A 15,062-nucleotide genomic window follows, 5' to 3' on the forward strand; every position below is an offset into this window, starting at 1 on the left:
TTTAACTCATTTCAGAGTTATGTGTACCCTCCCTATCCCCACACCATCCCCAAGAGACATGGAACAGAGGATCCTGAGTGATCTACACATTAGGTTACCGGTTCTCAAGTTGAAGATGAATTCAATAAGGGTGACTAACCCAGTTTTGTTTTCTGTATTGTGTATTTGAGGAGTGGGTAATATGCCTCATGGCGAAGACTTGTGTTTGAGTATTTGTGTGCCCAATGAAATTCGTTGTTTGTTTGCATTACTGTTTTGCAAGGCTTGGTCATGGTCTGGTCATTTAATGCTGTTCTTCTCTCATGCTTTTTCTTTCCCTCTTTTTTGGAGGAGGAGGGGGAGGAGCATATGTGGTACGGATTTGGGGGTGGGCTAAGGGTGAGGAAAAAAAAAACAATGGGAACAAGCAAGGGTGGCCTCCAGCTAAGGACAAAGTCTTTGCTGGTAGAGTAGGGATAATCTATGACACGAGCAGTTTATAAATAGATGCTGAGAAGAGGATTTAGGAAATGGGGGAGGCAGATTAAAATGTAATTTTTATAAAGCGTGGTAGCAGTGACTTGGGTATGTATATTTGATTACTAATTCAGTTTCTACTTCAGAAAAATTCCATCTGTCTTTTTCTCTCCAAGTAGAAATTTATTGTGGAAAAGTGTTCAAAATATAGATTAGGATATGACAAGATCTGAAAACCCACATTTCTTGTTTCAGTGGGCAAAAATAAGGCAGCTGTTAGGTCATTCATTCGTTTGCTTAACAGTTTTTACTGAAGGCTTCTCATGTGTGCCAGGCATGGTGTTAGGTTAGGAAGCCAGTCTACTGGCTTGTAGAGGGAGCCGGGAAGACCTGGAAGAGACTATTGTCTCTGTGTGAGTACTCTGAGGGTGCTTTTGTCTTTGTATAATCGATAATACATTTTTTTATTATTGTGGCATGATTTTTCAGATTTATACCATCACTTCTTGTTTCTTATTTTTATTTATTCAAAAATATTTTTTTAGGGGCACCTGGGTGGCTCAGTCAGTTGAGTGTCCGGCTTCAGCTCAGGTCACGGTCTCACGTTTCGTGGGTTCGAGCCCCGCATCAGGCTCTGTGCTGACCGCTTGCTCAGAGCCTGGAGCCTGCTTCGGATTCTGTGTCTCCTTCTCTCTCTGCCCCTCCCCCGCTCATGCTTTGTCTCGCTCTGTTTCTCAAAAATAAATAAAATGTAAAAAAAAAAAAAAAGTTTTTTAATGTTTATTTATTTTTGAGAGAGACAGACAGACAGATAGATTGTGAGTGGGGGAGAGGCAGAGAGAGAGGGAGACAGAATCTGAAGCAGGCTCCAGGCTCTGAGCTGTCAGTACAGAGCCCCACACAGGGCTGGAACCCACGAATCACAAGATCATGACCTGAGGCGAAGGCAGATAATTAACGGAGCCACCCAGGCGCCTCACTACCTCTTATTTTTTGAACTGAATACTAGTTAAATGCAGATAGCTTTTATTTTAATTAATCCTGAGATTAGAATACCTTCTAGTTTGGAAATGTCATGTAGTTATGGAGCTGCTCACTATAAAACATGTTTTTCAACATTCAAGCAGAAATCATTGAAACTACAGTTAATTAGCAGAAAAGATTATTGATCTACTTATAGAGATGTTTATTTTATTTTATTTTATTTTTAAAGTTTATTTTGAGAGAAAGAGAAAGCATGAGTGGGGAAGGGGCAGAGAGAGAATCCCAAGCAGGCTCCACGCTGTCAGTGCAGATCCCGAGACAGGGCTCAAACCCACAAACCACGAGAGCATGACCTGCGTGGAAGTCAGGCGTTTAACTGACTGAGCCATCCAGAGCCCCTACTTATAGAGATATTTAAAAATGACGCTTACACATAAAAAGCAAGTGGGAGCATAATTTAAGTAAGTGATATAAAGATCTGAAGTTAATACTTTATTCTTCAAAGTTTATTTAAAAATAATTCAAGTTTTAGGAAATTGCAAAGATAGTACAGAGCCATCCCATATACCCTTTACCCTACTTTCCCCCCCATTGGTTACATCTCACTTAGGTATAGTACAACATCAAATCCAGGAAATCAACATTGATATACAGTATGTATAGCTCCATGCCCATTTTAGCACTTAATGTAGATTCCTATCACCACCGTCGCAAAATACAAAATTATTCCATCACCACAAAGATCTTTTGCTCTCCCTTATAATAATCACAACCATTCCCCTCCTCCCCACCATCTCTGACCCTTACCAACTACTAGTCATTTCTCCATCTCTGTAATTTTGTCATTTTGGGAATGTTACATGAAAGGATTCCTACGGTATGTGACCTTTTGAGGTTTGGTTTTTTTTTTTTTCACTCAACACAGTGCTCTTGAGATCCATCCAAGTTGTTCTGAATTTCAGTTGTTCATTTCTTATTACTGCTGAGTAGTATTCTGTGGTATGAATGTAATATTTTATTTAACCATTCAGTATTTGTAGAATTTTTGGTTGATTCCAGTTCTTGGCCATTACAAATAAAGCTATTATGAACAATTGTACACAGGGTTTTGTGTGGATGTAAATTTTCATTTCTCTGGGATAAATGCCCAGGAGTGTGAATGATAGATCATATGTTAATTTCATGTTTAGTTTTGTTTTTTAAAGTTTATTTATTTTGAGAGAGAGAGAGGGAGAGAAGCACAAGCAAGGGGAGAGGCAGAGAGAGAGAGAGGAGAGAGAGAATCCCAAGCAGGCTCTATGCTGTCAGTGTAGAACTTGACATAGGGCTCAATCTCAAAACCTTGAGATCATGACCTGAGCTGAAATCAAGAATCAGATGCTTAACTGACTGAGCCACCCAGGCGCCCTTGCATGTTTAATTTTAAGACACTGCCAAAAAAATAAATAAATAAAAGTAAAGGACACTGCCAAACTATTTTCCAGAGCGACTCTACCATTTTATAGTCTTACCAGTAATGTATGAGAGATCCACTTCCTCTGTGTGCCTTGACAGCATTCACTTTTAAAAAAATCTTAGGTGTTTTCACAGGTATAGAGCATTATCTTATTGTGATCTTAAGTTACTATCCCTGACTTGTTAGTGATGCTGAACATCTTTTCATGTGCTTATTTGCCATCTGTATGTTCTTTTTGGTGAAATGTCTGTTCACGTACTTTGCCCATTTTCTAACTGGATTTTTTTTACTGTTGAGTTTTGAGAATTCTTTATAAATTCTAGATATATAGAGACCCTTATCAGATATGTGGTCTACAAATATTTTCTTCCAGTCGCTGGATTGTCCATGTTCTTTCTCCTTTTCACATGAGCTTTTGCAGATCGAATGTTTCTAATTTGATGAAATCCAATTTACTGATTTTTGTGGATTATGCTTTTGGTGTCATGTCTAAGAACTCATCCCCAAGTCCTGAAGATGTTCTCTTACATTTTCTTCCATTTTTATAGTTTTACTTCTTAGATTTACATTTATGATCCATTTTGAATTGACTTTTATGTAAGGTGTGAGGTTTGGGTCAATAATTTTTTTTTTCTATAGCTATCCATTGCTTTGGCACCAAATACTGAAAAAATTGTCCTCCCTCCATTGAATTGCTTTTGCACCATTGTTGAAAATAATTTAGCTGTACTGCTGTAGATCTATTTCTTTGTTCTCTCTTCCGTTCTCTTGATCTGTGTGTCTGTTCCTCTGCCAATACCACACAATCTTGACTACCGTAGCTATATAATAAGTCTTGAAATGGAATGGCATGGTTCCTTCCACTTTATTCCTTTTCAAAGTTGTTTTAGCTATCTTAGTTTCTTTGCCTTCCCATATAATTAGAATACTCTATCTTTACAAACTGTCATTCTGATATTTTTATAGGAATTACATGATACCCTTATGTCAGTTTGGTGGAGAATTAACATCTTTACTATGTTGAGTTATCCAATCTGTGAACATGATGTATTTTCTCACTTAAAACTTTTTTTTACTTCTTTCAGCAGTGTTTTGTAGTTTTCAGCATAGAAGTCTGTACATGTATTGTTAGATTTATAAGTATTTTATTTTAAAAATTATAGCTTTATTGGGATCTTTTTTTGGTGTGATTGTAAATGGTATTTTATTTTTAATTTCGGTTTCTGTGTGTTCTTGCTAGTTTATAGAAGTACATTGATTTTTGTATGTTGATATTATGTCTTGCAACCTTGTTGAACTCAATAGTTCTAGAAGGTTTTTTTGGTGGGCTCCTCAGGATTTTTCATGTAGATGATTTTGTCATCTGCAAATAGGAGTAGTTTTGTTTCTTCCTTTCCTATATTTATACCTTTTATTTCTGTTTCTTGCCTTGTTGCACTGAGTAGAACTTCCAGTAATGTGTTGAAAAATAGTTGTGAGAGCAGACATCCTTGTTCCTGATTTTAGAGAGAAAGCATTCAGTCTTTAACCATTAAGTATGATGTTAACTGTAGGCTTTTTGTAGATGCTCTTCCTCTAATTGACGAAGTTCACCTTTGGTCCTATTTTGCTGAAAGTTTTATCATGAAGCAGGGTTGAATTTTGTCAGACACCCTTTCTGTATTAATTGATATCATTTTTTTTGGCCTTTTAATATCATGGATTATAGTGGTTGATTTTACTATGTTAAGCCAGCCTTGCATCCTGGAATAAATCTCATTTGGTTATGATGTCTAATTCTTTTTATTATATTGCTGATTTCTAGTTACTAGTATTTTGTTAAGGATTTTCACATATAAATTCATGAGTATTATTGGTCTACAGTTTTCTGGGTTTAATATCAGGGTAATACTAGTTTCATAAAATGAATTTGGAATTATTTCCTCCTCTTTTATTTTTTGGAAGAGATTGTGTGTAATTGGTGTTCATTCCTTTTTACCTGTTTGGTAGTATCCTCCAGTGAAACCATCTGGACTTGGAGATTTCAGAGTTTTAAAATTACAGATGAAAATTTCTTAATAGGAAATTTAGTTATAAGATTGTTTAAATTACATGTTTCATATTGGGTTGAATTGTGGTAGTGTTTTTTGAGGAATTGACCATTTTACCTACATTGTCACATTTATGGGTGTAGAGTTGTTTATAGTATTCCATTGTTTATTTAAAAAAATTTTTTTTTCAACGTTTATTTATTTTGGGGACAGAGAGAGACAGAGCATGAACGGGGGAAGGGCAGAGAGAGAGGGAGACACAGAATCGGAAACAGGCTCCAGGCTCTGAGCCATCAGCCCAGAGCCCGACGTGGGGCTCGAACTCACGGACCGCAAAATCATGACCTGGCTGAAGTCGGACGCTTAACCGACTGCGCCACCCAGGCGCCCCTCCATTGTTTATTTTTTTGATGTTCATAGTGTCTATAGTGATATTTCCTATCTGATTCTTGGTATTAGTAATATGTCTCTTGTCTAGTTTTTTCTTTGTTGTTTTGGTAGAGATTTGTCAATGTTGTTGATCTTTTGAAAGGACTAAAATTTTATCTCATTGATTTCCTCTATTACTTTTCTGTTCCTAGTTTCATTGATTTCTATTATTTCCTTCCTCCTGCCTGCTTTGGGTTTTTTGTTTGTTTGTTTTCAGTTTGTTTTTGTTTTTTGCTCTTCTTTTTCTAGTTTCTTGACATGTGAGCTTAAGTTATTATTTTGAGACTTTTCCTCTTTTTTAATGATAGCATTTGGTGCAGTAAATTTCCCTCTTAGCACTACTTTAGCTGTGTCTCACAAATTTTGATAGGTTTTCCTTTTTATTCAGTTCAGTGTATTTTTAAATTTCCTTTGAGACTTCCTTTTTGACTCATTGATTATTTAAAAGTGTGTTGTTTAATTTTTAAGTGTTTGGAGGTTTCTAGTGCCTCTCTTTGATTAATTTCTATTTTGATTACATTGTGGTCCCAGAACATACTCTGTGTGCATTTTTAAAATTTGTTGAGGTTTGTTTTATGACCCACATCTATCTTGCCATATGTTCTGTCAGTGCTTGAAAGGAACTCTGTTGTTGGATGGAGTGTTCTATAAATGTTGATTACCTACTTGTAGATAGTGATGTTAAGATCTCCTATATCTTTGCTGGTTTTCCATCAATTGTTAAGAGTGATGTTGAAGTTTTCAACTGTAATTTTGTGGATTTGTCTATTTCTCCTTTCACTTTATCAATTTTGCTTCACCTATTTTACACCCCTATTATTTAGTAGATATACATTTAGTTTTATGGCTTCTTGGTAGATGTATTCTTTTATCATTATGTAATGTTTTTCTCCATCTTTGGAAATTTTCTTTGCTTTGAAGTCTGCTTATGATATTAATATAACTTACTCTTTCTTTTGATTAATGTTTGCATGGTATATTTATTCATTTACTTTCAATATACCTATATTGCTTGTTTTTTTTTTTAATTTTTTTTAACGTTTTATTTATTTTTGAGACAGGGAGAGACAGAGCATGAACAGGGGAGAGTCAGAGAGAGGGAGACACAGAATCTTAAATAGGCTCCCGGCTCTGAGCTGTCAGCACAGAACCCGACGCGGGGCTCGAACTCATGGACCGAGAGATCATGCATGACCTGGGCTGAAGTCGGCCGCTCAACCGACTGAGCCACCCAGGCGCCCCTATACCTATATTGTTATATTTGATGTGAATTTCTTGTAGAAAGTAAATAATTGGATCATGTGTTTTATCCACTTTATCAATTTCTGTCTTTAATTATGTATTTTGACCGTTTACATTTACTGTAATCATTGATATGTTAGGGCTTAATATGGTCTTTTACTTTTTGTTTTCTGTTTATTCTGTTTTCTTTCTTCTTTATTTATTTTTTTAAATATGGAACGCTTCACAAGTTTGTGACATCCTTGCACAGTGGCTACACTAATCTTCTCTGTATCGTTCCAATTTTTAGTATATGTGCTGCCAAAGTGAGCACTAAAATTCTGTTTTCTTTTTTCCTGTATTCCTGTGAATAATTCAGACATCTTTTAGAAGTCCATTTGTATTTACGTATGGTGTTTTTGAATGTATCTCTTTGTATAGCTTTTTCAGTGGTTGCTCTAGTATACACCTGTGTACATATGCATACTTATATATGCATGTATGTACATCTATGTTTGTGCATATTTATGATTTATCAGTTTCCTGCAGACAGGATTTTACCATTTCAAGTGAAGCTTTGAAACTTTACCTGCCTTTACATCTCTGTACCCGCCATTACTAATTGTCTTAAATATTTCCTCTAAATACATTGAGAGTATCAGAAATGTTCTAGTAACTGCTTCAGTCATCCAACATAACTTACAAAAATCATAACTTACAAAACTCATGAGAAGTATAGTCTATTGTATTTTCCCATGTTTTTATTCTCTTTGAGTTTGTTTTTGTTTCCCAAGTTTCCTTCTTTTATCATTTCCTTTTTGTTTAGAGAACTTCCTTTAGCCATTCTCTTACAGCAGGTGTGCTGGCAACAAATTCTTTTAGTCTTCTTCATCTAAATATGTTTTAATTTTCCTTTCCTTTTTGAAGGATATTTTTGCTGCAAATACAGAATTCTGGGTTGGCAGTTCTTTTCTCTTAGCACTTTAGAAACATGCTTCCTTTTGGCCTCCATGGTTTCTGTGAGAAATTTGCTGTCGTTTGAATTGTTTTCCCCCCTCTGTATTATTTTCTGCTGCTTTCAAGATTTTTTCTGTCTTTAGTTTTCTTAAGTTTGACTGTTACTTTTGTTGGCATGGATTTCCTTAGGTTTATCCTTTCTGGGGTTTATTCTTTTTTTTAAACACATTTTTAAATGTTTTTATTTATTTTTTGAGAGAGAGACAAAGCACAAGTAGGGGAGGGTCAGAGAAATGCACAGAATCCAGAGCAGGCTCCAGACTCTGAGCTGTCAGCACAGAGCCTGACGCGGGGCTCGAACCCATGAGCAGTGAGATCATGACCTGAGCCAAAGTCAGACGCTCAACCAACTGAGCCACCCAGGTGCCCCTGGGATTTATTCTTTTTGAATCTGTTGCCTTATGTCTTTTGCCAAATTTGGGAAGTTTTCAGACATTTCTTTGAATACTTTTTCAGTCCTACCCTCTTTTTCCTCTCCTTAGGACTCCAGTGACAGGTGTGTTAGATAATTTGTTATAGTCCCACAGTCCCTGAGGCTCTGTATAATATTTTTCAATCTAACTTCTCTCAGATTGTTTAAATTAAGTAATTTTTATGTTCTGTCTTCATGTCTACTGATTCGATTCCTTCTTCTGTCCCCTCCATTTTGCTGTTGAGCTCATCTGTTGAGTTTTTTACTTCAGTTATTGTATTTTTTTACATTCTAAAACTTCCCTTTGGTTTTTTATACCTTCTATTACTTTGCTGAGACTTTTAATTCTTCATTTGTTTCAAGTGTGTTTATATTGCTCATTGAAGCATTTTATGATGGTTTGTTTTATTTTTTTATTAAAAATTAAAAAAAAATGTTAATGTTTATTTTTGAGACAGAGAGAGACAGAGCCTGAGTGGGGAAGGGGCAGAGAGAGAGGGAGACACAGAATCCGAGGCAGATTCCAGGCTCTGAACCGTCAGTACAGAGCCTGATGTGGGGCTTGAACTCACGAACCCTGAATTCATGACCTGAGCCAAAGTCGGACACTTAACTGACTGAGCCACCCAGGCACCCCTATGATGGTTACTTTAAAGTTTATCGTCTTGATGTTGGCATCAGTTGATGGTCTCTTCTTACTCAATTTCAGATCTTCCTGGTTCGTAGTATGACCAGTGATTTTTTTATTAAAACCTGGACATTTGGGGTGTTATGAGACTCTGGATCTTATTTAGATCTGTTTTAGTTGGCCTTTGTTGACACTGTGTTAGCAGGGGTGGTGGAGATACTATCTCATTACTTCCAGGTGGGAGTAAAAGTTCAGGTTTCCCCAGTGGGCCTCTTTTGGGTCCCTGAAGAGAAGGGGATTTCTGTTTCCTTAATGATACAATGGGAGAGGCTGGCTCTTTGCTGCCTGTAGCTCCCTACCTGATCTCTGACACTCCAGCCGTGTGGAGAGTTGGTGGGGACACCTCATTACTGCCAAGCAAAAATAGAAGTCTGGACTCTTATTTCAGCTTTTCTTGTGGGTATATGATGGCTGCAGTTTTTCTGTGGTGGTTGCCTGGAGTAGAATGTTTTTGTCTAAACCTTTACTGTTTTGCTAGGCTGCGTGCACCTTTCCTGGTTCTTTGGCTGGAGAGACCAGGCTCTTTTTCATTGTTGGGCTTTTTTTTTTTTTCTTTTTTCCTGCCTGCATTCATTGGCATTTCTGGGTTGCCGGTTTCTCCAGCACCAAGACTAGGATATCTGAGGCAAAAAGAAAATTGAGCAAACTCATAACTGTGCCATTCCTCAGGTTCCAAAGTCCCTAGCCAGTCTGCTTTCCTGTCCCCACCTTTCAGATGTTTATTTATGTTTATGTTGTATATAGTGTCCATATTTTTTATACCACTATTAGTGGGAGTAGGAAAAAGCCCTTCAATTCTACCTTTTCAGAAGCAAAAGCCCCCAGTTCATTCTTTTTTGAGCAGTGGTCAGATCTGTTATGCAAGTACAGATCATCTCATCATAGTTCATAATCTGAATTTGCAAACATCAGCTCCCTACAGTATGCAAAGCTCTTACCAAGCGCTGTGAGGACACAAAGATGAGTCTCTCCCTATTTGTATTACTTTTTTTTTCATTTTTTAGAATACAAAGTACATTTTCAAAAAGGGGAAAACAATGTTGTCTCTGTTCTTAGACTCTAACACAGCAGTGTGTAAAATCCCTCTACCTCTCAGGCAGCTGTCGTCCTGTATGTTTACACACTCATATGTATACACAAACACAAGTAACACTTAATATCCCAGTATCCCCTTCATTGAAGCATCAGAAAAAATTTTAAATATCTTAAATGTATGTGGGTTTCACTAGTTTCCAGTACTAGTAACTTGGGAGAACTGACCAACAGTTTTATTTATTTTGAATGCTATTGTTTGGTCACCAAAAGGATCAAGTGGGTCAAGTAGAGAATCTAAAGGGACAGTTGTGTCCTTTAGAGAGTGGTAGAACTCGTTCTTAGATCACTATCACTTGTAAAAGTTCACTGTTCTCTTTTATTGGTTTAACACGATACCTGGCACATGGCAGATGCTCCATAAAAACAGCACTAGAGAGGATATTTGGGGGTTGACAGTTGGAATACATGTATATTGCTTTTCCTTTAAAGAGCAGAGAATTTACTCAGCCCCCTAAGCAGTGTCTTTCTTATTTTGCCTTGGGGCGTTTCTGTCCAGTCTCTGACTCTCTTGGTATCTCATTAATTCATTGTCTTTCTCTCGTTCTCTCTTTTTTAGGCGTGGTGTGTGTGGGGGGGGGGCTCAGTGTCTTTATATTGTTCTTTCTTATCTAGTAGTGTTTTTAGAAACATCTTCACTACAAGTATTCTTTTTTTTTTTTTTTTTTTAAGAGAGAGAGTGTGTGCGCGTGAGTGCACACCAGCAGGGGAGGGGGCAGAAGGAGAGGATGAGAGAATCTTAAGCAGGCTCCGTGCCCAGCACAGAGCCCATCTCAGAGCCCTTCTTGGGGGCTTGATCTCCCAACCATGAGATCATGACCTGAGCCAAAATCGAGAGTTGGACGCTTAATTTACTGAGCCACCCCGACACCCCTTAATTACAAGTATTCTTAAACACTCCTCTACATGCATTGCAGAATAGTTACAACTTGCATGCACTGAAATAACACTGTTCTCAAGGTAGCAAGCAAGTTGTCATTCTTGTTTTGCTCCTAAGGCCTAGTGTCAAGTTGATCTTACAGTCTTCCACTGTCTCTATCAGGGCTTTGTGCCTGTAAGTCTTTAAAAATTTATTTCTAGGGGCGCCTGGGTGGCTCAGTCGGTTAAGCGTCCGACTTTGGCTCAGGTCATGATCTTGCGGTCCGTGAGTTCGAGCCCCGCGTGGGGCTCGGTGCTGACAGCTTAGAGCCTGGAGCCTGCTTCCGCTTCTGTGCCTCCCTCTCTCTCTGCCCCTCCCCTGCTCATGCTCTGTCTCTCTCTGTCTCAAAAATAAACATTAAAAAAAATTATTTCTAAATTAAATATTTCAAGCATTCATGAAAGTATAAGAAGGTCATGAGATTAGCCGCAACACACCCAATCCCTGATGACCTCTTTGGTACCAGAGGCCTCAGCGTTGGCCAAGCAGCTGGGGTGCGGCCCACATGGCCTTCTGGCAGTTGACAGGGCCTGCCACTGGCGCTGGGAACTTAGCAATTTTGTGTGTGGAGGTATTTTTCCTGGGGCTTTTCACATGTTTACTCTTGAATGGAAAGTGTGGGGAGATGGGACAAACGGACTTTGTAGGATCTGTTGGCTAGTAGACCAAGTTTTCTTTTGGCTTTCTCTTGTTTTTATACCACTGCAGTCTCTTCATGGGTAAAATGGGAAGAATTACTCATTTATGCATTCCAGATAGGGTGTTTATTCTTAGAACCTACACTTAGGTAATGGAAATGAAAAATTAGTAAAATAGAGAACAAGGAGATAGGGTCTCTGAGAATTCGGAGGAGGTGGAAGACTTCCAGCCAGACAAGCCTGGGAAGGGGTCATAGAAAGGGTGGCTGCGGATTTGGGTATGGGGAGATCAGAGGAGGAACAGACAGAGGAAAAGAATCCGTAGAGGCACAGAGGTGAAGAGAGTAGTGTGCGTCATGGGGGTTCCCCTTTCCTACTGCTCGTAGGAGTTGAGAGGCCAAATAAGGTGACGTATTTGGAGTTCTTTGAAAGAAAAGCCCACCAGTGTGTGTACCTATTACCATCCTATCAAGTAGAGGACCTCACGAACAAAATCTGTGAAACGGGATGTGTGGGTGCATGGAAAGACCCATTAAAGCTACGCTGGCCACCTCACTAACCCCTGGTTGCGGGCTGCCACGGCCTACGTGTGTAGGTTATGGCCTGTGCAAGCACCTGCAGAGTTAGCAGATGGGGCCAAAACCCAGCCAGGCTCTGCCAGGCTCTCTTTTCACCCTGAGAAGCGTTTTGGTCTGATTTGCCAAAGGCACCACGAGGGCTCAAGATCTGATTCCTTTTGTTGCTAAATAGTGCCCACATTTCATGGCCAAATATTGAGTAACTTACTGTAGTATAATTTGCTAAATGACTTCCTTTAGCCATCTGTAGGGACTCAGTCATCATTTCGAAGACTGGCTTGGGATCAAACACTTGGAGAAATTCAGGAGGACATGCTATACTCCCTTGGTTCCATTTTTACCTTCTGTTCTCCTTGCCACCAACTTCAGGTTGGATGCTCAGAATCCCTCTACTGCAGGTGAGGATAAGACAACAAAACTGCTCAGCACCTACCTGCCTGGGTGACCTGAAACGCATAGGTCACTGGGCCCCATCCCTGCTGCTTCAGTGTCGGGTGTTTCCTGTCCCTTCGGGGCCGTCTTGCTACCTGTGTCCTACTACCCACTGTCATTGCTGCTGCTCCTTAGCCTTTCTGGCACTGCTTCCTTGCTTCTCCATTCCTTTCTCCCTCATCCTCGTTGGTAGACTTCTGGAAAGGGAGAGATTCATTAGAGAGAAGGGAAAGGAGGATTATAAGTGAAGAAGAGACAGGAAGGAAAATGAAGGGATGAAGACAGGCCGTGACCTAGCAGTAGAGGCCAGGGAAGTAATAATAAAGGCAACATTTGCAGTTACAGTGGGGTGAGGGTGAAACAGCCAGAAAGGACGTTTCAAGGGCAGGGGGCGTCTCTCTTACCATCGTCTGCCTTCAGTAACAAGGTGCCCTTGCTTTCCTCAGGTGTCCTCATGACTTCCCCTGCAGACCATGTCTATGATCCTTTTTGCCTGTGTGGTGAGGGTGAGGGATGGACTGCCCCTCTCGGCCTCCACTGACTTTTACCACACCCAGGATTTTCTGGAATGCAGGAGACGGCTCAAGACTTTAGCCTTGCGACTGACCCAGTACCCAGGTCGAGGTTCTGCAGAAGGACGTGACTTCAGTATACAGTAAGCAAGCATGCTCACTCTTCCACAACATCCACAAACTTGGGTTTACTTTTAACCATACGTTGGGGTAACATGAGGCCGATCACACTGTGTGTTAAGAGTAGGTCTGCTGTCAGACAGCAGTCTGAGTGAGGTTGTGTGCATTTACAGCCATCGGATCAAGGGGGTGTGCTGTTCCCACTCTTGCCCTTCTGTTGGTGGGGTTGCTCTTGAGTGTCGGGAGACCTGGGTTCAATCAGTTTTCATATCTGTAGTTTGGTAGTTTATTCTGCATTAGATGGAGGGGTGGAAACGCTGAGGAAGGGGGAGAAGTCTAGGGTATAATGTCAGGGAGGGAAAAGGATGAGAGTAGGAAAGCCAAGAAAATAAAAGACTTCTAATTCTTGCCTTTAGTTTTTTACTTTTTAAATTTTTCGCCTGTTTGGTTTTTAAATTTAAATTAAAAATTTTTTTATTATGTAATGGAGCAGGGGAGTGAATAATGGGCACAGGTAGGTCCCTTTTCTGAGGGAACTTAAAGGCTAAGGAGGGAACAAGAGAAATACCTAACTGAATATAATACAGTAGGGAAAATGCTCCAGTGGAAGTAGGAATCAAGTGGTTACAATAATCCTAGTAAGAATGGCTAGTATTGTTGAGTGCTTTCTATATGTCAGGCATTGTTCTAAGTGCTTTATTGGCCTGTGAGGTGGGTGACAGTATCATACGTGTTTTACAGAGGAGGAAACAGGTTAAGTGACTTAGCTGAGGTTGTCCTGTTAGTAAGTGGTAGGGCCCAGATTTGAATACAGGCAGCTGGGCCCCAAGGGCTGCTCCTCATGTGTTCTGCCATTTCTTTTTTTTTTCTTTTTTTTTTTTAATGTTTATTTATTTTTGAGACAGAGAGAGGCAGACCATGAACGGGGGAGGGTGAGAGAGAGGGAGACACAGAATCCGAAACAGGCTCCAGGCTCTGAGCTGTCAGCACAGGGCCCGACGCGGGGCTTGAACCCACAGACCGCGAGATCATGACCCGAGCCGAAGTCGGCCCCTTAACCAACTGAGCCACCCAGGCGCCCCTGTCATTTCTTATTCTAGGACTAATATGCACGAAGCCATTCTACAGGAGGGCACAGGGGTTGGCAGGTTTTGAAGTATCACAACGGCTTGTCATAGATTTTACGTCATTGTTTTCCATTATTTGGCCTCTCATTTGCCAAGTTCCTCCTGCTCCCTTTGAACACTAAATTTTTAGTTGACCTGATAAGGTAGGGCCCTTTTAGGGGAATTCAGCCTCAGAATCTGAAAAACAAAAGGAAAAGGCCAGGCTTGACTTGGGGCTTGCTGGTGTCGTTGGGCAAGAGGGGGCCTGCCTGAAGGGGGCACCAGGTAGCAAACACATGCGGCTGTTACCCTGTGGTGTGGGCTCTGGAGGCTCAGGAGCCAAAGCTGAGCTGCCTCTGTCTGCATTTGTGCCTCCTTTCTCTGGGTGCCCAAAACCACTGTCCTTCACGTCCCTCCCTCATTACGCTCTGATTCTCTAACACCTTATGGGATCTTGGTGCTACACCTCAAACCTTTCTCTGTTAAGAAAACATCTTTGGCATCAAATGAAATTATGGGTGCTTCAGTCATTTTTTGAAAACTAGAATATAAAACGTTCTGCTCATTTGTATTTTGAATTAAATATTCACCATTATTTTCACAGATGAAACTGAAGTGTGTGTTTTTTTGGTTTTTTTTGTACAGGTGGGCAGTACTATAGCTTATTTTATAGTTAAGGAGTTGAGTTATGTTCCTACGGTTACCATAACAAATTAAAACAACAGAAATTTATTCTCCCACCGTTCTGGAGCCCAGAAGTCTAGAATCGCGGTGTCTGCAGGGCAGTGCTGTCTTGGAGGTTCTAAGGAAGACTCCTTCCCATGCCTCTCTACTACCTTCTAGTGGTTGCTGGCAGTCTTTGTCATTCCATGTCTTTTAGAAGAGTTACTCCAATCTCTGCCTTCTTGGTTACATGGCCTTCTTCCCCTCTGTCTCTAAAACCAAATTTCACACCGGTCATTGGATGGAGGC

General features: G+C 39.9%; 1 protein-coding gene and 1 non-coding gene across 3 annotated transcripts in view; one reads left to right on the forward strand and one right to left on the reverse strand.

The window, feature by feature from the left end:
* Window positions 1-15,062, forward strand: part of SEC22C (SEC22 homolog C, vesicle trafficking protein) — a 32,898-nt gene that overhangs the window by 2,191 nt on the left and 15,645 nt on the right. For both annotated transcript variants that reach the window (XM_043595643.1, XM_043595642.1), the window contains exon 2: window positions 12,799-13,007. In XM_043595643.1, the coding sequence (XP_043451578.1) occupies window positions 12,826-13,007 (182 nt within the window). In that variant the 5' untranslated portion in view covers window positions 12,799-12,825. The remainder of the gene's footprint in view (window positions 1-12,798; window positions 13,008-15,062) is intronic.
* On the reverse strand, window positions 6,805-6,910 carry LOC122492460. Its single transcript, XR_006299647.1, has one exon. It is a non-coding gene; the product is annotated as a U6 spliceosomal RNA (small nuclear RNA).

Source organism: Prionailurus bengalensis, chromosome C2, assembly GCF_016509475.1.
Source record: "Prionailurus bengalensis isolate Pbe53 chromosome C2, Fcat_Pben_1.1_paternal_pri, whole genome shotgun sequence".
Classification (NCBI taxonomy): domain Eukaryota; kingdom Metazoa; phylum Chordata; class Mammalia; order Carnivora; family Felidae; genus Prionailurus; species Prionailurus bengalensis.